At 43.1% G+C, this 23,557-nt stretch overlaps 1 protein-coding gene across 2 annotated transcripts in view; it reads right to left on the bottom strand.

Moving 5' to 3' along the window:
- The window catches only part of unc5a (unc-5 netrin receptor A), a 137,111-nt gene that overhangs the window by 3,417 nt on the left and 110,137 nt on the right, over window positions 1-23,557 (bottom strand). Inside the window, exons 8-15 of one of the 2 annotated variants that reach the window (XM_078260907.1) lie at window positions 18,529-18,759; window positions 17,549-17,848; window positions 14,095-14,182; window positions 13,450-13,618; window positions 11,112-11,345; window positions 3,143-3,292; window positions 1,175-1,339; window positions 875-1,053 (exon numbers count right to left, since the gene is read on the bottom strand). In XM_078260907.1, the coding sequence (XP_078117033.1) occupies window positions 875-1,053; window positions 1,175-1,339; window positions 3,143-3,292; window positions 11,112-11,345; window positions 13,450-13,618; window positions 14,095-14,182; window positions 17,549-17,848; window positions 18,529-18,759 (1,516 nt within the window). The remainder of the gene's footprint in view (window positions 1-874; window positions 1,054-1,174; window positions 1,340-3,142; window positions 3,293-11,111; window positions 11,346-13,449; window positions 13,619-14,094; window positions 14,183-17,548; window positions 17,849-18,528; window positions 18,760-23,557) is intronic. The other variant, XM_078260908.1, reaches the window with a different exon arrangement.

Below are 23,557 nucleotides of genomic sequence, written 5' to 3'. Positions count from 1 at the left end.
AAGGAGCTGCTGCCTTTTCAGGAAAACATGTTGTTAAGGACAGCTCAAACAACAGAGTGATTGTTCCTTCCTGAGGCCTAAATGAGAATTGATTATGTTGAGCAAAACATTGCTAATTAAACCTGTAGTGCATCAATTCAATTTGTGATTAATTGGGGTAAATAAAGTTGATTGGACAAATTAAGTGTACCATTTGATTTCATTACGAGGTAGAAATTAAATTGGTGGAGGATAAGGGATCAATGTCTGGCGCATTTTGTTACAGGTACTCCAGTGATAAAGTACAGTTACTGTGAGAACGAATTGAGGTCGGCACAGATCCAAACCTATTCTGTGTTGGGTTTTTTTTTGCCGCTGATGGGCAGCTAGCTTGCCACCAATTATGACCGTTAATCAGAATGTAGCAGGTACAAGTTTAGCTGCAGACTTTAAGCTGCTTACCTGTTCCTGAGGGGGAAAAAAGTTAGAAGGGGTCGCGTTTTACTCTCAGAAATGATAGCTGTATCCATCAAGTCCACATTAATCCTATAACGTTAACCGTGTCAAATGAGGATTAGTTTGCCAAGGCAGAACTTTGTTTACCTCAACTGTAGGAAAAACATTTGACTGCTGTGATGCACTTTACATTGATTGTGCAATTCATAGTAAGATGTTAACCTCCACGTTAGTATGACCCTTCACAATTAGTGTGATTACATGTTAATTTATTTTTAACAAGCTCTGTGTCGAGCATTGTACATATACTGCTGTGCAACCGCTATTCTCAAGGGCTTTGGATGAACGAGGCTCTGCTGTATTTCTTGAAAGCCTTTATGTAAGCTGCTTGGATCAGTGATCAGATAAGGCATTATGGTATTGTACAGTTGGTATTTACCTCTCAAGTTTGAGTCTTTGTGCTAGCATTCTCCAGTCGGCTCCGTTGGGACAGGGGGCATCCAGGCTGCTGCAGATCTTCTGCCTGATGAGGTACGGGATCTGAAAGGCGCTGGGGCCTGCCAGAGCCGTGGCGTTACTGTCCATTAACAGGAACTCAGAGTCCACAGCTCGGGTGTCCTGGTAGAAAAGACAGCCATGAAGCACAGCCTTCAGGAAACAACCACAGTATAAGATCAACTCCTTTATGACTAATGAAAGTGCGGAATAATGGTGGTTGCGTAAGTAGTAGAGTAGTTACCTTGGCGATGTTAAAGTTGAGGCTAAAGCTCTGTCCCTCCCCCTCCACCTGCCACACGCACAGCTGGCAGGTGAGCTCGCAGGTGCTGAGGCTGAGTCGCTCCAGAGTGAACGTGCAGTGCAGGTACCGTTGGGAACCGTTCCAGATGTGGTAGAACGGAATCTCCTGCAGAAAAAAAAACGCGCAGCAGCACAGTTAGAACTGCATGTCTGAAACACGCCTTAACAGGACCGCCTGCCTAGAATACACTGAGATCACCATTAATTACACTGACATGAGCTGTCATCGTTAGGTGAAAATTGAGGCAGCAGACTGACAACAGCCAGGTACGTTAAAGGGCTGTTACTGAGGCAGGGGATCTGATTACAGAAGCAATCAAACTTAGTATTTTAAGAGACAACACACCATATATATATATATATATATATATATATATATATATATATATATATATATATATATATATATATATATATATATATATTTCTCTGGCATGGGTAACATTTTCTATCCAGTATTTTTCGGTTGATTCAGCCTGTCTCTGTGTATGTACTGTGTGTGCATTTCTGGGCAGAGTTACAAATGATGCTGATGGTGTCCAAGCTGAAACATCACAGCTCTACTTTGAATCTAAAGCACGTCATGCGACACAGAGATGTATATGCATGCATAATAGCTTTGAGTAGTACTGCTGAACAGCACCAGCTTTTGTCTACCAGGGAGTGTTGCCTGAATTTATTCAAGACTGACAATTTCTACATCTTTCTCTGTTGCTCCATATTAATGCCTAATTTGCATATCCCAAGAGAGCAGTTACCCTGAAAAAAAAAGGGCACACTAACTCCTCACTTCACCCTGAGTTCAACAGCTGACAAGAACTCAGTCTGAGAGTGAAGAGGGGATGTAGATAACGCTGCTAACCAAACGGGGGCACTGTTACCCAGGCAGACGGATGACGGACGGAGCCGGGTGAAACGCACAAATGTCTTCACGGGGGCCCCGGGGAGAGTAAAGGCCTTTTTTGACCGCACTGCTGAGAGGGGAATAACACTTCCAAATGAACAGGCACAGTCCAGAGGAATAAGCCTCTGTTCTGGGTGCATTGTTGCTGCCGCTGCTTGCTTGTCACAGCCCATGTGTTCTCTATGGGGACCTGGTGCTCAGTGCTTACACAGTTACGGCCAGAGCATTTTCTAGTTCTTTGAACAGCCCTCATGTTGTTGCCGAGCTGCAGTGCAGTGGGCCACGCAGGTGTGGGGAGTGCAGTAGAGGTGAAGAGGTTCCAAGATTTAGGTTGGGAAGTTCTGGATATTTACATACTGCTCTATATTTCATTTGAGCTCCCTTTGAGAGAGCAACAACGAGGATAATCAATCAGCTTGCAGCTATGGGTTAGTGCACACATCCCAGCTGTGCACACATATACACCCTTACGCAGAAGCACAAGCAGACGAAAACATGCACTCGGTGCACACACACCCGAAAGGTTCCCTCGGCTCCCAGCAAACGGCTTAAAGTTGCACACAGTGCCAAGAATAGAAAGGTTATTGGACAGAGGAGTCCTGCAGTAACAGACTGAAAAACACTCCTTTGTGTGAATCTTTAAAGTGAACTGAAGCCAAACCAAAACATACTTAATTAAAACTCTGAACCAACTCAAATTAAAACTTTACAGAGAGACCCTCATTAACAATAAAAAGTTGTTTCTGAAAAACTTTTGATTACTCAGTAACATTGCTATGCTTTTGCCTCCATTCTTCTTTAATTTCTTTGGATGGCTAATTTAAAATAACTCAAGACAACATGGATTTTACATTGAGTATACAGACAAACCCATTAGAGAGCCCTATAACTGCTGACACACAAATTTGACAGATTCAGCCAGGCACTTCTATTACATGTCCGTGCTCTGGCTCTGATCCGGAGTGACTCCCCGCCCCTGCAGCCCCGCAGGGCCAGCCAACACACCTGGTAGCCGGCTAGCAGCTTGCTCCTCCAGTGCGCCTGGGGCATGTCATGGATGGACAGGCGCAGGTTGTGGTAGCTGTCTTTGAAAAGCAGGACGTGAGGCTCGTCAATCAGTCGACCCCCGAGCTGCCGCTCCATCTGCATCACCTCCTGATGAAAGAGCGGGGAGAGAGGAAACACATTTACCATCACAGTCACAAGGGTAAGTGAAAATGTGCAAAACAATCCGTAACTGTGTAGGTTGCCTGTTTAACGGTACAGTTTGGAACAAGAATTTGGCTACACACACAGGGAGAAATACAAAGAAACACGAAAGGAGACAGATAATGGCAGAACACACACACACACACACACACACACACACACACACACGCTGCTGCACAAAGCTTTCATCTCTGTGGTGCATGTCGTATGTGTTTGTTGCGCCATACCACCATTTTACCAACATTGTAACTGCATCTTTTAACTTTTTTTAATCAAAATCTCAATCGTGATTGTATTTTATTTGTCTATGGCTCTGCATGTTCGCATGTGTCAGATACTGGTTATAATCGGTGTTGCTTGGCTTTGTTTTGTTGCTTTGTGTTGCTTGCATGGCTACATGTACTGAATAGTGGACATTGTTTGTGTTACTGTACTAATATTTTATGGCTTGCATGGTGCACTGTCTTGAGAACGCTTATTAGTTTGCTGTTGCTGTCTTTATGGTGTCTTCTTGTCTTCCGTTTGTACATTTTAATTGTCACCTTATTGGTATCAAGACATTTCGCCAAAGGACTACAGTTAAAAATTAGCCAGCTGGCTTACACTGGTCTGGCACATTTACAGAAATGTTGATTAGTGTGCGTTGTCCTTATAAATAAAGAAATAAAATAAAATGATACACAGCATGAGCATGAGGCAGGGGTACAGTACATCTTTGTGTCCCTGCATGCGGCCGCAGCGGGCTGGACCGACTCGTCCCCACAGAGCTTTAATGTCACTACAAGGTTGATCCCCTGCCTCAGTGTGTGTGTGCCCAGCTTCCAGCAACTGCATTCATTAACATGCAAATACTGCAGCCCTCCCGGCCTACTAGCTACCTGGGCTGTGATGAAGTAAGTGAACGAGCCATTAGTCAACTGCTCATTGTTCTCGCATGGTGAATCTCCTTAATTTCATTTTTGTTTTTGTGCCAGGAGAGATTTGTAAATGCATGCTTAATATTTTAATCTCTGTGGGACTTGCTCAGTGGACCATTTGTTGCCATCCAAATGACCATCTGGAATGGGATGATAATATCCGCCGAATTTTCCTCTGATCTATCAATTTATTTTGAGCTGTATGCTTTGTGTTGGACAAGTCTTTAAGGATCCAATACTTTGGACGGTGTTCACATGTGCTACCTCCGATCAGAAGAGCATATTACAACAGAGGAAAACAGACCTCTGAAATGAGTCGTGTGAGAAGACCTCAGAAATAAGATATGTTATTTAATCTGTCTGAGGAGGGAAACAAGATGGCAGCAGAGGAAAAAACAGGCAGCCAGAATGTGCCTCGTAGTCTAGGAGACACATCTCAAAGACAAAGGCTCCAAGAGGGAGACGTGTGTATACATAGAAGCCATACGCTGCATGCCAGCATGGTTGCCAATGGTTTGACTTCAGCAAAGACATCTAATTAAGGTGGAGAATGGCAGTAATTTCTATCTGCACAACACCGATTCAATTTTCTGCCCTCTTTACCAGGAATGTTCTAGACTGATTCCAATTATAATGGAAAGAAAGCTGTTAATTATCCATTTGGAATCTCGACCTGCTTTTGTTATTTGATGTGCTCTCTCCTTCACTGAATGAGCACTTTTTCGCTTCGGCCCAAGAATTGCATTTCCATGTTTGCTCAGCGTATTGCTAATTTCCATGTTTGCTTAATGCTTAGCTTCTTGTTAACATGAATATTATGCCCCATGTGATTATCCATCTTGATTCCTGCATTTACATTGGTTTATTCCTTTCACCCAAATGCCACAGCTATGATCTGACTGTATGTAGCCGGCTGGAACATTCTCCTCACTGTGCTGCCATACCAGAGCCTTGTGATGTTACCAAGCCCACTTACTCAGAGTGGGAAGGTCAGACAATGGCTCTGAATCAAAGCGTCGGGGTCTAATGAGTTAATAACAGGGGGCAGTGCACTCTCCACAGAATTAAAAGCCCTCTGCTATTATGTCTTTTACGCAGACAAAAGGCACATTGTGAGGGCTTCCAGAGAGGTTTATTTAATACAGTTCTTAAGCACAATAATTTGTTGGGGGCGATTAGCATTGCAAATTGGGGCTGGTGGACTTTGATCGGGTCTTTGACCTATAGCAGCAGATTTAGGCCTGCTAGCAAGAGTAAGCGTGCAGAATGCCAATTATCTTATTATCAACATATTGCTACTAGAATGAATACTAACTCGCCATTTTAGCAGTCCATCAGGTTCAGGGCTGACATGGCAGGATTACAATCAAACAGGGTCTAGGGCATGGCACGCCTGCTAGCTGACAGGGACACTGAGCTTACTGAGGGAAAATACACAGCATCTAGTGTGGACATGTCCTTGCTTTGAAATGACACTGTCTCGCTTGTGTATTGTTTATGTGTGCCTGAGTGCCTGTGAGTGTGTGTATTAGAGTGTGTTTGTGTGCACGGTTTCAGCATATGTTCTGGACTTAGAGAATAATGGCCCTCTTTACGCCCCATTATCCTGTTAACAAATGACAGTGTGAGCGAGCTAATAGATGAGAAGCTAAATGTTACCACATTTACTCTGGGTTGGAAAACAATGCAAGGTTTTGAATTAGTTTATCAAATCACATATTAATCATCAACTACAGCTAAATTGTGTTTCCAGTCAGTGCAGATCAGAAGAGCAGTTTCTCCACAAACACTCTGACCCTATACAACCGTGGACACATTAAGATGCATGAGATGGGCGAGAAGTTCAAGTACTGCAGGAGAAAAACCCCTTTTGTTCTGACGGAATTCGAGATAGCCTGCGGTGTGTGTGAAGACTGTGAATTTAGAGTCAGCTAGAGCCAAGACCACCCCCTGACATTCAATGAGGCTGGCTAAAGAGAGTGAGATAGAGCAGGGAGGAGTGAAAAGAGTCAGAGCGAGAGGGAAGAGAGACAGAGGCAGCTTAACATTTGTGTCTCCAGGTCACTCGAGTGGCCAGCTTTAGCAGGAAAGATAACAGGATTATTGCAATCATGGCCACAGTTTTTCTATGACTTCAACCCCCTTCCCACCCTCACTCATCTCCTCACCCATCCCCTCATCCTCTCGGACCAGAGCTGGGACTGTGATGGACTGGGGCTGGGCTCCATTGGGAAACAAGAGACACACATACAGCTAATCTCTTCGGGCTGGTGCTGACAGAAAGAGGTTAGTGGCTGCACCAAGCGCTCTCGTGCAACAAAAACAGCCAGCCAATGGGTGGAGAAAAGAAACAGTCTAAACAAATCAAAGTATTAGCAGAGGCATAAATATATATACACACACACATACAAATAAAATAAGAACTGGACTGGTTCAAAGCTGCAGATTAAAATAGGCTACTTTCCTCACAGCAAGGTCAAGCTACTACATGTGGTCTTTTATTATTCTGGATTGGTGTGTAATAAACCGATTAACTTAACTAGCTGTGATGGGGATAATAACTAACATTTGATCAGTTAATTAGTCAAACTCCATGTCATTTGAAACATAGCGAGATACACAGCCTTTAATATCCTCATAAACTCGTCCTCACCCCTCCACGCTTAGCAATGTTGTGTCCTCATGTGTTTAAAAATGGCAGATCGTAGCGACGATCCATTTTCAGAGCTGCTCTTTTCAGGCAAATGCATTTGTTTATAGAGAGTAGCCTGGCTATGTGGGCTCCATAAATCTGTGTATTTGTCAGCAGGACGTGACAGGCTTTTCCTCTCTGACTGAGAGTCTATCAGTCTGAGCTCCAGTGGCCGTGCCCGCTACAGTCAACTCTGATTAATAACTACAAATAGAAGGGACTTGTCTGCTCAGTTATAAATGGTGACTGTGTTTGCAAGGGAAAAGATGCACATTCTGCCTGATAAATCACAGAGCAGGACGGGAGAAAAACACTGCGCAGAAACACAAATATAATATGGAAACAATTTCTCTGCTGGGCTCAATGATCAAGCTGACTGTCTTTGTTTCATTTAATGGCAGCAATTACTGGCCTATGCTCTTCTGTTTTTCTCCCTTAGAATGTCTTGCCAGTAACTATTCTGATGGAGGGATCAGAAAAAACTGTTTGTATTAGTCTCTGTACATGCTGGTTTCTCTCCTCCGATACATAAAAGTAAAACATTTCTGCTCAAATGTAGCTTGCTGCTCAGGAGTTTAGGAGGAAAACGTCATAGTGGAGGGAGCACATAAACTGTTTATGAGCCCTTTTATACCCAAATAAGAATAATTGCTTGAGGTCAAGTACTGTATAAAAGACTCCAGGAGCCACTGTTTAACCAGTTGGACTACAATAAACACCAATTTAACACTAGAACATACTTTTTTACAATCAAGCTGAATGTATTGGCCTCATTACATGAATATTGATGAAAGTGTAAATTCTGTAGTCTGAAATATAATACTGGGAGTACAAAGAGTTAATTAAAACATTTTCTCACCATTTGGGAAATCTTATGGCTGTTAAATGTTACTTAAACTCACTACAATGATGATAAAAGAGTCAACCATGCTAGCAGCTCTGTGAGACTACACTTAGGCACAGCCTAATTGAGCTAATTGCTAACACCAGCATGCTAACACGCTCGCAATGACAACACCAACATGTTGATGTTAAACAGCTATAATGTGTACCATGTTAATCATCTTGGTTTGTCGTGTTAGCAAGCTAGCATTTGCTTATCAGCACTAAACACAAAGTAGGCCTACATCCGAGGCTGTTGGGAATGTCATTTGTTTGTATGGCATGAGAGGAGAATTCAGAAGGATTTATCCTCTTGGACATGAATGTACGGCAATCCATCTGTTGTTGAGATATTTCTGAACTAAATTGGTGGATTAACATTGCCATCCATAGAGCCATAACATGTAATCCAGATATGTATTGCTAAATCTACTGGATTAGTATTTATGGTGGTCGCTCAAAAAGTCTAGCACTCAGTGCAAAACAACTGACTGTGTTTCTACCTCTGTAAAAAAATAAATCTGACAGAAAGTGGGTGGTTTATAAATCATTCTACGTGTTTTTTTTTTTTCAATGGCACAACACTGGCCCTACAAAACACAGAAATGTGGGTGTAAAGGAAGAACATTTGGTTATCAATAAACCCCGGTATATTTTGTTATTGTTCCACTATTCAAACGTGGTAAACATACTGAGGATTTTTTTTTACTTCACTCCAAAAGCTGACAGATTCTAAATATCGTAGCTAAATATAAAAATAAAAAAAACTAGTTGGACCATATTCAGGTCCTAAAAAGACACCTTGGGCGGCACCCTTCCAGTTTAATTAGATGACGGTGTTATGTCTATCTCTGTACTGGGTCGGAGGCTTGGTTCACTGCAGGTGTTTCAATCAGTTGTTGGATGGCAGAACATCAGTGAAGCTCTCCCACAGGTCTCGCTGGGAACAACCGAGTGCACAGTGAGGGCGCTACCAAACGCCGATCATGACTCCTCTGTTGCGCGCCAGCCTTGGCTGGGCCCATCAAGAGTGGGACACACATTAAATATTAACTTAATTGGTCCCAGCAGAGCCCTGCTAACATACGGCAAGCATCAGACAGAAATGTCACTGTTTCCCCAGAGCCCCCGCACACTTAGGATCAAAGACAATAACATTGGTTCTAATCTGCTGTAATTGGGAGATAAGAGATTGCATGGTACAGCGTGCATACTGTAAGTGTAGCGTGCACGTACGTGTCACTCTCGCTGATGGAAGCTTGTCAGATGAGACTGACAGCCAGCCAGGGGACTTGGAGAAAAAAACTCTTTGGTTTCTACAGTTCTTCCTGCCACCGAACAGCCAACAGAAAAGGCAGAGAAATGTTTTTTTCACCTCCCATCAAACGTACAGCCTGTTTAATGCATGGAAAGTTGACTTCTTGTCTGAAAAACGGGGCTGTCATAAAATTCGCATGTGCTGAAGATATACTGTACATCAACTGAAGGATAAAAAATGCTGCTGTGCCACGCCACCATACCACCTACTGCTGCTCCACCACTGTTGCATACTACAATTAACTCTAATGGTAGCCATAGTGAAAAGTCTGATCATAAATGGTGCATTTTAAAGATAGTTCATAGTGATTAGGCTGAACCTCTCCAGGGAAGTTTAATCTCCACTCAAAGTGGTTAATGTACTTGCTAAATGAACGGCTCCCTCCATAATAGCACCAAGAGCAGTGTGAAGTCGAGATTACTAAACAGTGTGGGCCACATTCTAAATCACTCGCTAAAAACTACAAAACCCTGGAGACGCCGTGGCTTACCACAGGACCAGGTTGTGAAAGACGGAGAGTTAATGCACTCACGGGCGTCGAGGGAGCCGCAGAGTATGGCGGCAAGTGCTTGAGTCAACAAGCTCAGATGTCCTTTTCCTGGCTAAGAGATCGGGAGAATAGCAGAACAAGAGCTAGCCAGAAGGAGAGACACTCACACAGAGAGAGAGAGAGAGATTTGTGCACCAGCAGCCTTCCTGCATCCAACACAGGACGTGCAAGGTCATTTCAACAGTCACTGCAGCAAAACACCACTGGGTCATCCGATGATCTGAATATATAAAGACAACCTCCCTAATTACAACTGCTTTGATAGTGAGTAAACAAAAAGGATTGATATATCTGCAAACAAATGACTTCCTCTGCAGAGCTTCATCAGCTGTACAATACCTCCTGTATGCTACATTTGACATTTATTTATACATATTATCTTCTATTCTCTATGTTCTAAGAACACAGTTGAATGTCAGCCAGCAATTTCCCTGAGCGCGCCTGCTATCATGCAATAGCTGTCAGAAACAGAGAAAGATAGCAGCAGGGGCAGAATTGAGCCACAAAAAGACAGATGTAAGCTAGGAGGTTTTAGTAATTCCCACCCCACAGCTAGAGCCTGTGCACAGTTCCCATCTAATCTTCAGCTCCCTGAATGTGTGAGTGCTAATTTCAGCTCGAGCCCCAACTCCCTCCCATTGTTTATGTCCCATAGCCATCTATAGATTGTGCCGGTGGTGAACCTCAGCACAAGGAGGTCAGCCATTACAGCTGGCAAAAGTGGACTTGAGTGCGAAGTGGCTCTCGTGGCTGTGGGTGGTGTCAGACGGAGAGGAACAGCTTGGTGAGAGAAAGAGAGGTGCGGAGAGAGAAAGAGCGAGAGCACAGGGGTTGCTGGGAAAAGATTGGGGCAGGCTCTCCTTTTAATTTACTAATTAACCATGCAAATGAAATCTTAACAGGCTACTCAGAGGCAGTCCTCGGGGGAAGGAGGAAGGCATTAGTGCTTGATTATACTCTGTCCATGTGGAGAGCAAAAAAAGAGACGCGAAATATGCTGTTGAACAAAGTGATGGGAAACTTCTTGGCCCACGGCAGCCAAGCGGAACCACTGACAGCATGAAAAGAAATAAAACACCTTTGTAGCCATGCACACAAAAACACACTCAGAGTTTGCACTGTATACCGTAATTAATCTGGACATATGCATTGTTTCAATAGACTCAGGGGGCTGGAACGTCAGCGCCACAAATCACACACCCTGGAATATTGTTCAATTTACCATGGCAATGCCTAACTCCTACATGCCTGCACTGCTTTCTACTAACCTTCCAATGTGACAGACAATGCTATTACACATAATAGTCTACCTATCACTCAGAAACCACTCAATTGCCTTCAATCTCAGGCTGAGAAACTGCCAGCCAAACAGAATAATAGGCAGCGCTACATTTGTCACAATTTACCTTAAAGACGTCTTGTGTGTCGTCCATGCAGTAGACCCTGATGTTGTACTCCAGCGTGGAGCAGTACACATCCGAGAAGAGCACCAGCCTCAGGCGCTTGGCAGCGCCCATGTGCAGGGACTCTCCCACCAAGGCGAGGGTACCCAGCTGCTCTGAGAAAAGCCGGCACGTCTCGGCCTCGAGCTGGCAGTAATAGGGCTCCGACACCAACTCTTCCCCCATCAGCAGGACGTCCTGGAGGAGGCGAGGAGGAGAAAAAAAAACAACAAAAAAAAAACAAGGCGTGGGTGGAAGGTCAAGCACCCAATTTATGTAGGAGGGAAGGGTAATGTGTTTGCCTGGGTACCTGATGTGTATGTGTGGGTGTGTGTTTGTAAAGGGGTTGTTAGGAAATAGTTTGGCGCAGAATCAAGGGCCAAACTCTGTCCCTCCTGCAGTGTGACAAAGTGGCATTTAGGCTGAAGGTCTTTAAGGTCATGTTACATAAATGTCTGGGTAACAGTTTAGATCAGAAAAAAGGATACTTTGTTCTTGCTTCAATGCTGACATGAAGACAAATTTCCTCATAAAAAGACACATCCTACAGAATACCATCAATTTACTTAATAATGCATGAATGAGGTACTCAATTGACATGAAAGGCGACTCGAATAGATTCCTGGCAAGAATGGATGGGGCTGGAGAAAGAAAAAACTGGAGGTGCAGTAAATATCGGGATTTCCAGAATTTCCTTCCGCCTTTGAGATTTGTCAAGAAAAGTGAAAACAACTTGGTAATTTATCTGCAAAACAACACTGTTGCCGGATGGTGAAAAGTGAAAAAAAAACAGGCAGTACACAGAATTAATTGGTACTTTTATTTGCCAAGTAGAAAAAAATGAAGAGATTTAAACATGTCAGAAAAGCAACATCTTGCATTTTTCTTGCTTTGTTACCGAGCTAAAGTGCTGTATCACAACTGCATCTTGACTAAAGATGACAGCCTTGCAAAAATATCCAATTGCGGTACAGGATAGTTTTATGAGATGATTCCACTGCTCTCTGGGCTAATTTCATGGGGACAAATTGGACCCAAGGTGACAACATTTTCTCTAAAATCCCATCATGCCAGTTGACTGACTCTTCTCATTACCAAATCAAGCTAAAGAGAGCATTCTGCCTGCCAAATGCCCAGCAAGCCCCTCTAGGATCGATTCAACCAGACACCATCTACATCAATAGAATTAGTATTGACACAATTCATTTGCTATGCAACCACAATGGAGTGTCACTTTTTCATCATCTTAATATTTCTTCGAAGTGGAGCAGAGAGCGAGGTGGCTCGATTACACCACTGAGCACTCACTCTACGAGCAATTAATTTCTACTCCTCCTGCGTGTCCATTTCCCCCATCTCTTTATGTCTTTCTCTTCTTTCTTATTTCCAATCTCCCACTCTTCATTCCCCTATATCTACATTACCTGCTTTTTCCACTTTCCCTCTTTATTTCGTTTTTCTTCTCTTCACACTCTCTGTGGTTGCTTCCCCTCTCATTCTCTTATCCACCTGGCACTTTTTTCTTTTGGTGGACATGCAGTCAGGCCGCTGGGCTATATTTGGTCCGGCTGATGATTAAAAGTGCTGGTCTAACCTCTGCCTCAGACAGGCCAATCCATCCCACAGACACCCCACCGCCACCACACACAGGGAGGCTGAATAATTTATGCACAATATCGAACATGAAAGAAGACTTACTAACACTCCAAAGCCCACCAGCACCCCTTTCCAATCTGGATTGTTAAGATGTGTATACTGCCTCAAACAGCATTTGTTTGCGCGCGTGTTTGTGTGTGTGTGTGTGTGTGTGTGTGTGTGTGTGTGTGTGTGTGTGTGTGTGTGTGTGTGTGTGTACACCAAATGTTCTTCCCAAGTCTATCCTATTGGAGTCTGGCAGTTCTGGTCACTTTCAAATTTCATGGATACAAAAATGGGGAGGGAACTCAGTAATTGGAAGCAGCGGTCAAAAGTAGTCAAGGAGCACTGAGGAGAATACTACATGTTGCCTAGCAACTCTTGAGCTGGAGAGAGCTGGATCTTCCAGGCTTTTGTTCCAGCCCAATGTGAAAACACCTGATGGTCAATATAATTGAAACACTAGAGTGGATGAGTTCTGGGCCAGAACTACATCCGCTACACAGCAATGAGTGCTTTCCAGTGCCAGTTTCAAGTCACTGCTGACCAAGTTTGTACTTTTTCAAGGAAAGCTCTCAAGTGAGTTCAGTACGACTTAACAAATTCACTGGGTGGCAACTTTGTCTTTCTATGGAGGATTTGTGCTGGAGTTATAGTGCTGTCTCACCTCCCAAGTGCCCTCATAGTTCTGCTTCTTGAGGCGGACGGCCCAGTTATCGAGGCATGCGTCAGAGCAGTGGTCCATGCTGAGGATAACTGGCCGGCTCAGGACCACCCCTGGAGGGCCACAACTCACTATGGGACTGAGCACGGTCTGGCAGCCGGCCAGGGGTAACCTACACCGGGGAGAGAAGGGAGAGAGAGAGGGGAAGGACTCCAAATAAAGTGCTTTTACTCATAGAGTTATTAGTGAGAACATACTGGTCTATTGTAAGCAGGATATGATACTGTTACCTCAGCAAATGATCTAGCAGCTGTAACAGAAAATAATGAAAGCCTGCTGGACTCGTTGACTAGCTGAGCCTACTGTAGTTGTGATGAGTGAGTCATAACATAATATCACAGCATGCTACAACGACTGTGCCTTCTGAGACTGAATGCAGCAAGGCAGATAGACAGGCTTTTCCAAACAATTCATCTAACTTAAATAGTGCACACCCTGGTAAAAGGATGCGTTATTTATTTACATCCCTCCTCCACAGTACTGGCAGAAACTCTTAAGCCTTTCCTAATGGAACAGTAGAGCATCAAAACAAACAGCCTAGTGGCATCTAGGGAAGACTGCCAGTTAGGCAGTGTTAAAGAGACCCACCTTAAATCTTCCTTCCTCTGAACAGTGAGATAAATCTCATAGATCTTTCCTCTGGGGATGGCCTCGGGAGGAATGAGCAGACTGATTCCTAATGCAAATACAACAAAGGGAGAGAGAGAGAGAGAGAGAAAGAGAGGGGGGATAAGGAAGAGGGGGACAGGCTCATTTGTTCTGACTGAACAACGCTTTTGTCATCTCACAAAAGGAAGCCAGCCCACTCAACAAAACTGTACGGCTGCAAAAAACAAAAAACAAATCTATTGTGAAGGTCAGAGGCAGCCTCCGTCAGGTACAGTAGATGCAAATCTTGGCACCGGCAGCCGAGGCGGCACGCGTCCCCACGGTCAACAATTAGCTGAGACAAAAGCACACAAAGCTTCGCAGTTTAAATGTCCTCCGTCTGCCACCGCGTAGATAATTGAGACCATGGAAAGGACTACTCTAGGAAAATTACACTTCCCCAGGAGAATGTGGCAAAGCACCTTGGAGAGAAGAGAGAGCTATTGAGGTAGTTTGAATGTTGTGGCATTAGTGTTGTGATTCTCATGCCAAAATCATCTGCTTAGAATCCTATTTAAAATGTGGTACAAACAGTGACTATGTGACACAATCTCAACAGTCTCTGGATTGTAAACTGGGTTTGTTTACCTAAAAAACGTCAGTTTGAATAAGGTGAAGGTGCCTGATATAGGTGCAACATATCTCCTCTGAGTGGATGCAAGTGCAGATTTTTTTTGTTTTCTGTGTCCCAATGAGAAGATGGGTGCCAATGCGTGGTATAGTCAACATGGCTTTAAGTTAATCCATGCAGAAAATATCAGTAAGCGAGCGGAAGAGAGAGAAAAGAGAAAGAGAGAGAGAGAGAGAGAGAGAGAGAGAGAGAGAGAGAGAGAGAGCGAGCGAGAGCGAGAACTGGCAAGGAAAAACACGAGAAGAAAGACCTTTTCTCCCACAAGACAGTGGCTTACTGGCACTGTCATCGGCTAATCTGGACAGCCTACAATGAGCCGAGTGAAAACACGGTCTTCCAGTATAATAATATAAGCTCTGTACTCAGCTAATGTGAAGAGGGAAAGCAAAATAGGGACTAATGATGGTGGGCTTTTTATATCTTTTATCAGACTAATCTTTAATGGACCATCTCTTTTCCTCTGTCCATGCACACAGCTGACACTTGTGGACATCAGCTACAAATTCAACCAGCTATGTCATAAGTGAGGGCCTAATTGGAATAATTTGTTCAAGGTTTTATTCCGGGAATCTTCGTTTGTTGCCTTTTGTGCACACTATTTTAGAGTTAGTCATCTCATCACTGCACTAAACGTTTTAACTATTCATGCTGTTCAGTGTAGATGTAGGTTATTGATCATGCATTTTACATACTGTAAAGGCCTTGCTTTTTGTATGATTTCTTTGTATTAGTCACTTTTTTTAGATATATAACTCAAATTCAAAACAATTTTATTATTCCCACTAGGGGCAATTAGTTACAAGCAGAGAACCTTTTTCACACAACCCACCTTAATCACCAAGCTAAACAAGCCCTTATTGCATAGTTGGTGTCTCATATTGTTCGTTATAACAGTTTTAAAGTAATTTGCATCACAGAGGAAAATACTGACAGTGTAATAAGCTGCTTTGTATGAAGTGCTATCCCACTACAAACCTATTAGGAAAGCCACATGCACGAGATTTGAAGGCTGAATGGTCTGGGTCGGTTTCAACAAGACAGTGAGACGTTTATGGGACTCAGCTGTTACTGATAAAACCTTGTGTTAATGTCCAGTCAGAGGCATGGTGTCATTAATGCAGGTGTAACAAAGTTTGTGTAAATATAATGTAAAAAGCAATGACAATGTATGAAATGTGCACTACAAATAAAAACTGACTTGTTCCCAACATATTTCTACATTTAGTAGCAGATGTTACATTGTTTAGATGAACATTTGATGTTTGTTTAAAGTATAACAGCAAACACAACATCCTACAGAGCAGTGTTTCTCAAATGGGGGTATGTGTACCCCAAAGGGTACTTTGGAGGACTGCAGGGGGTATGTGAGCGTTTTTGTGAAAGTGTGAAAGTTTTTGTCGCTTTTTGTCACTATTTTCGACCTGTTCTTGCCTTCCTTCCTTTTTTCTACTGTCTTCTTTTTTGCTTTTTTCAAAAAACAATTCGGCCTTTTTCAAGGTTTTTGTTACTTTTTTCAAAGTTTGTCTTCCTTCTTTCTACTGTTTTGACAAAGTTTTTGTCGCTATTTTCTAAGTTTTTGATACTATTTGATACTATTATTCTTGCCTTAGAGGATTACTGAACTCTCCCTGTCCTCACACAACACAGACTACATTGCTGTGTTCACTGAAACAATACCTGAGTGAAACCTACTCTTCGGTATCAGATTTGGTTGCTTGATTGCCTTCTCATTTTAAGAGTTTTCATAAAATCACATTTACAAATTACATATGGAAGCAGCACACTGGTCCGGAACTAGAAACAAAAATACACATTGTTGCCTTTTAGTTCTGATTTGTTTCCTGTTCACACCAACTGATTACAAATGAACCAAGAGCTGTAAACATAAAGACTTATGGACTGGCAGGTAACTCATCGATTGGACCGTTTTGGGGATGGTCATCCAGCATCATTAGCGCTACATGGACTGACACCAATTGATGCTGCACCTTATGTTTTTTTCTTCTCTAGTGTCACAAAGAGCTCTCAAAAAAGAAATGATGATGAGCATTATTAGTTGAAATTGCAACTACCTCATATATCCTAAAATGAAACGGGACCAAAAAGAGTCTTGTCTCGATAGTAGATATGTGATTTTAGCATCATTTCAAGACCATTTGGTAACCATCATATAACATGTAGGCACATTATCATGTGAGTGTGGGGATATTTCCTGTTATTTCAGAGAGTGAAAAGGAGTTCAAACAGAGGTGCATTTTAGCAGTTCCTCATTAAAAATAAGGGACCACACAACAATTCCTATGATATTACGGTAGAAAATGCCTCTTTTTGTTCTGTTTCTGTCCGTTTGTCACAACGTATTTGTCTATTTATAATGAGTGCGAGTTGCAGTCTCAACTAATAACACTCATCATTTATTATTTATTTTAGAGCTCTTTGTGACCCCCCCCAGAGAAGCCGGTCACAGAGAGCTCACATAATACACACCAGGTGCAGTAATGTGCTGTCATTTGATTTCCTCACATCGGTCCATTATGACACAGAATGACATCACCAAAACTCTCCAATGAATGAGTTACCCGTCAGTCCATACAACTTCATGTTTATAGCTCTCAGCTTGTTTATAAAAAGCCGTAGAGAAAACAAACTGAACTAAAACTAAAAGGCAACAATGTATCTTCTGCTTTGTCCAATCCAATTGAACCGAACTACATGTGTGAGGAGGACCGTAGAGATCTATGTGACCCTAAATGAAAAACCCACCTGTGTTGGGGATCGTCAGCCTCCCTCCCAGGAAGTTGAAGGTCCCGTAGGAGGTGTTCGCTACATCGCGGGGCAGCGTTTTAAAGTAGCTCTGAGTGGACAGCCTGCTCACAAACTCAGCAGGGTCTGAGTTAAGCTTGCCGTTGTGCAGAGTGTGCGAGCCGTTGGGAAGCGGGTCCAGCAGAGGCCCGTTGGTCATTGAAAACTTTCCAGTGGCATCATGGCGTGAGCGTAGGGTGCCTTGGTAACTGGTGGTGGTAGTGGTTAGATCAGGCTGGATGGTGAGCAAATGGGAATTCTCTGTTTGAATAATGAAAAAAGAAAAAACAGACAAAAGCAAAGGGGTTGGTACATCACAGAGACAGACCTCACACTCTCTAAAGCTGTCGCAACACACAACGAAAACTGAAACAAACATAGAAAAGACACATGGTGCAGAAAACAGACTCACGCACACACTCTTGACAACACACAAACACAAGCCAAAGCCAGTCAATTCCCATCCCCTCTCTCTCTCTCTCTGTCTGTCTGTTTAGCAACCACACAATCAATTCCAAACAGAACTCAGATACAGCTTAGCACCCAGAATGTATAAAGGCTTTTTGTTTTTGTTTTCACACAGTGAATCACAGGCACTGCAACCCAGTTCCCCATCTCCATCCAACTCAGACAGTTGTATTTCTATTACTCGCTGGTAAACCTCAGAGGCTCCACACAGGCAGTAAACAGAGTGGGTACATTTCCTGACAATGAGGTGGTAGCGAAACATAATGTGTCACTCACACACACACACACACACACACACACACACTCGCTTAGACTAAAAACCACTGTAAACACATTCACACCACTTTCACAACCACAAACAAACGCAGGATCAGTGGTACATGTAGATGAGTGCTGCACAGTCACGGTGGGCGGACGGACAGACCGACGGACGCACAGTGGAAGGTAGAACAGAACAAAGAACAGTGTCCTACTGCTGTGGGGGGGAGGCCTGCGTGGCCGCGGTGCCCACACACCTGGCTTGCTGGGCTTGATGCCCATGGGCTGGAAGCCAGTGGTGAGGATGGAGGAGTCTGCTACGTCGGCATCCAGGTCCTCCTTTTTGCGTCGGTAGACCAGGACCACCACGATGAGCAGCAGAGTCAGACACAGAGCCACCGCCACTATGCCCACGTAGAGCGCCACATCCTCGGCCCCGCTCACGGCTGCAAGGGTAGGACACGGAACAACAGAAAAGAAATTAAGCACAACTGAAAAACTCCCTTGTGTGTTGAATGACAATACCAACGTGTGCTGCTGGAACATCTTTTAAAATCTTCAGTGCAAAGAGCTCACTTGAGGATCTGGTTAATAGATAACATGAAATCACTTCCACATTCCTTGCTTGCCACCTAATATTGTGCAACTTTGTTCCTGTTTGTTCCTGAAGCTTGATATCGTCTTAAATTTTGGATATCGTAATATCGTGATATGACATAAGTGTTGTCTTTTCCTGGTTTTAAAGGCTACATGACATGAAGTGATGCCATTTTCTGAACTTACCAGATTGTTCTAGCTGTTCTATTATTTGCCTTTACCCACTTAGTCATTATATCCACATTACTGATGATTATTTATCTAAACTCTCATTGTGTAAATATTTTGTGAAAGCACCAATAGTCAACCCAACAATATCGCCGCAATATCAGCATCGATGTATTTGGTGAAAAATATCGTGATATTTGATTTTCTACATATCGCCAGCTCTAGCCTGAAGCTTCAATGTCAACCTGTGGACAATGGAAAAGGAGAAAGAACCCGTTTCTGAAGCAGCATCACCTTTCTTCATTTCTGCATTGGATATATATATCTTATGCTCACATGTTTTTTTTGTATCTCCCGTCTTTCTCTCTAAGCACAACACCCCCAAGAGAGACAAAAATGAAGGATTTGCTTATGAAATTCTAGCACCTCTTATTGAATCTCTCTCTCTTCCTCTCAAAAGCAGGAGCGCAATTCTCCCAAAAGTACAGTATGAAGATGACAGCTAAGCCCAGACAAACATCAACATGTGCATGCATTTGTGTGTGTGTGTGTGTGTGTGTGTGTGTGTGTGTGTGTGTGTGTGTGTGTTTTGCAGGAGAATGGGATTTGCTACGGCTGTCTCCCTTGGCTGGGGGAATTTGGTGGTGGAGGATGCTCCTGGGGCCTCTGTGGAGGGGCATTGTCCCTGGGAGCCACGTGGGCGTAGGGCTGTCAGCTGAACACAGTCAAGGAGGGGACACATTGAGCAGCGCAGCTTTGAGGGACGGAGAACAACGGCAAAGGTTAAAGTGCTGCAGGCTGGCGTGCGGTGAGGTGACAACAAAAGGAGAACAGAAGCAGGAGAAAAGCAAATGTACAAGACTGAACATTAGAATTAAATAAGAAAACCAAAAAAAGACTAATAGGGAGACAGCATGTGCCTGACACTTGTGATTTAGATTTCAGCAATGAGCAGCAATAACACGTCCAAAAGGTTTGTGTCAAAATCGACCTGATTATCAGTAGATATGACATATTTTGATGAATATCTCCAGACCGCCATGGTGTTTCTTTCTTTCTCTCTCTTTCTTTTTTACCACTATGTAATCATACTGCTTGACAGGAACTGCGCTCAACATTGTAAGCACCGATTTGACAAGTTTTAATTGGTGTTAGTAAATCTGTGATATGAGAATGGCACAATTAAATTAGAGTGCTAACAGACAAAGTGAAAAAAAGAGAAAATGGTCAAAAAGTATTCTTTCTCTCGTGGCTCACTCTCATCTCTATTCATCTCTTTTCATCCGTTTGTCCTTGCCTTCTCCTTTTGCCTTGAAAAATCCATTTCTTTGGACAAAGCCGCCTGACAGGCCCAAGTCTTTAAGAGAAATGCCAGAATCTATTTCATGGGTGATTATCTCAGTACAATCTGATACCTTAAGTAGCGGGATTATATGCAGCCAGGCTCTATGGCTGCCCGCTGTAATGCCAGCGGTCTCTTGACATGCAATCAATTGTGAATGACTATTACATTACTTATTGTTACTTATTGTACTTATTATTACTACTGAATGTGATTTGTGTTCTTGACATTTAACGTCTGCACACAACATACTTATGGCATGTTCTTATGGCGAGTCTTAACAGGATACATACACTGCAGTGATGTTGCTATGTACTCTTCCTGCGTCTCTGGCGCTTTTAAGAATGCATCTATGTGAAAAGGGGCCTGAAATTATGACTTCCCAAAAAACGTGGTTAAACTTAGAGTGGATAAACTGAACGTTTTAAAGCCATTGAACAATCAAAAACTTTTTTTTTTCCATTGATCAAGGTTGCAGGGAAATATAAATTATTGCTCCCTCCTTGCAGTTCCTCCAGCCTTTAGAGTTTAAGGTAGCTTTTTCAACTCATCACTCAGTGGGAAAATGCATCATAAACTGCGTATTAATGTGTGTTAGTATTTTCAAGTTAGCTAAGAAAGTGAAAGCTACATCAGTACAATACAACAGTTCACAATATTTGGGTTTCTTTACAGTAAGTGACTAAAGAAAGAAAAAATTGTACTCTTCAGACAGACAGGCTATTACAATGTTTTATCAGGATCTACTACAGTTAACAGTTTTCTGCTCCTTGAAAGCAGTTTTTATTTCATCCTCTCTCTTCGCTTTGCAAGAGTCCTTTGTTTGTGGTGTGACTGATACTAGTCTCTAATCTAATCTTTTCAGATTAATTTAAATAAAAAGGCTGGTTGATCATCTAGTCATTTGTATGATATTTTATTTATTTTGAAGATCACTTTGCATGACTTTAACTAATGATAATGTAGAAAAACTCAGATTTTAAATTTGGCGTGGTCCACATTCATTTCAGGACAGTTCTGGGAGGATGGTGAAAGTAGTTAGTAAGAGCCCTGGGACTCACTCAAATGAGCAGCTGTGGGTCTCAGGGACTCACTACATTGAAAACCTATTAACATCACTAATACACCCTTCCTCTACCACATTCTGTCCATGTACCTGCCAGTGCCTATCTCCTCTGCCTCTCTCTCCTCAGGGAAGAATAGAGGCGCTTACCTGTAAGCAGTCAGGCTAAACCTTCCACCTTCCACAATGAGCTCCAAAAAAGGGAGAGACTATGGCTGAACCTCTCATTAAAGTTCCCAAATCCAATTGTCTTGGTGAATCAAAGGCCAGGCGATGCTGTGATATTTAGACTTCTAGCGCTGCAGACTACAGAGAGATGTGCAGTCTGACTAAAGACAAAACAACACCCATCAGCAAGGAAACAGGCCAACTGGGTTCTGCTGATTGGATAAATATCGTCTGAGATTGGCCAGTTGCAGTTTACTTTCTAAGGGCAAACCAAAGGCACCTAGCTAACCTCAGATGCAAAGATCCAGTATCTCTACTCTTCCGTTTCCCCTGCACACACCATTCTTCACCCAGACAATAAAGTCAGTCAATCAGACAACTCTCTCCCTCTCTTTCTTCCTCCCTCTCTCCATCTATTCTGTCTGTAATCTCTGGTGGCTTATCGGAGCATCACTGAGTGAAGTTTTATCTGACCCACCAGGTGTCACAGCAAAACGATCCCGATGCTCACTACAACCCTGACCAGCAACTGCTCTCAGCTCCTCCTGGCCCCGCTCATTGATTTTCATGATGCCAGCCAATAATTGAAAGGACATCCATCACACTTTAATTGACATAGCTAATCAGGTTTTTATAATTGGATGGGCTTAACTTTAGTCCCCCTCTAGCGTGCCCTCTATCTCCCTCCTTTTCCACACACTCTACCAATTTACCTCTCTTCCTCTCTGCCGCCCGACACTCCATCTTTCATTTCCACTTGACGTAATTGCTGGCAAAGAACTTTTGATTCTCTTTGTGTGTGACCTCTCTTCATGATTGACACCCGCCTGCGGATAATCTGTGGATGTGTTGAGCTGTTTTCAGAGTTGACCCCGGGCCAATCTTTGTTTGTTCCCTTCTCCCTGAGCTTTCAGTTCAGCTCCTCAGACTGGCTACAGGGCTAGCTGGTTAGGGATCAGTTTCTGACTTAAAATGGGCCAGTATGGACTTATAATTCATCTCCTCTAAGGCAATGTACCTGGACCCTGTTGAGGTTTGCATTGGCAGTCAGCACAATGTCTGCACCTGATAGTCCTCTCTACCTGCTCCTTTCTCTCTCCCGCATTGATAAATAAAAGCTTTGCAGCCTCCTGTGCCTCCTCCCTAGGCATTTATCAAGAGACCTGAGAATATATTTCATCCCATGGCCAATCCTGGTCACTTGCCCGAAGATGAATAACACAGGAGTTCTTAAGGTCAGGGAAATATGGCTACTAAAACTCTCAAAGTGAATGTGACCATTACTATCTCCCACAATACAGTCATCCAATCCCTCAACTGGTCGCGGTGAAATATGGCCCAGAAATTTGTTTCAGGCGTTTGTCACACAGTCCATGACCCCCGCTTTGACAAACAAACCCATGACGAACACATTGCCTGCTTCGCCACCAAATTAGCTAACGACAGATTAATAGTTTGATGGTTTTCACACAATCATTTGTGACACCCCCAAAACGGGATGCTGCTGCAAATTAGGTTCATTAACTTCATTACACACATTAAGTCAAATAATTGTTTTAATGTTGTTCTAATTTCCTGTGCCTGAGAATACGAGCAGTATCATTTTTCCGACTATCCTTTTTGTGCCCTCCAACACCTGTCTGCCATTTTGACTTTGGCACGTAGCCAGCGTATTTATTATTTCCCTGCACAGATTTTGCGTAGCTCCATCTTGGGCTTCCCTTGTTTGCTTTATGAAAATGATCCTGCCTGGGTCAGATCTGTTTATTTTTGAGCTGTAACACAAAGGATCCACACATTGATTCTCATATATACAATACCCAAAACAATAACCTCATCTAAAGTATGGCGTTCCTGGCTTAATGACGGAAATTAGAGACGTCTGTGAGGTCCTCCGACAGAGGAC

The sequence above is a fragment of the Sander vitreus genome, chromosome 10 (genome assembly GCF_031162955.1).
Source record: "Sander vitreus isolate 19-12246 chromosome 10, sanVit1, whole genome shotgun sequence".
Lineage (NCBI taxonomy): Eukaryota > Metazoa > Chordata > Actinopteri > Perciformes > Percidae > Sander > Sander vitreus.
The sequence above is the reverse complement of the archived record's forward strand: the minus strand, read 5'-3'. Positions and strand labels throughout refer to the sequence as shown.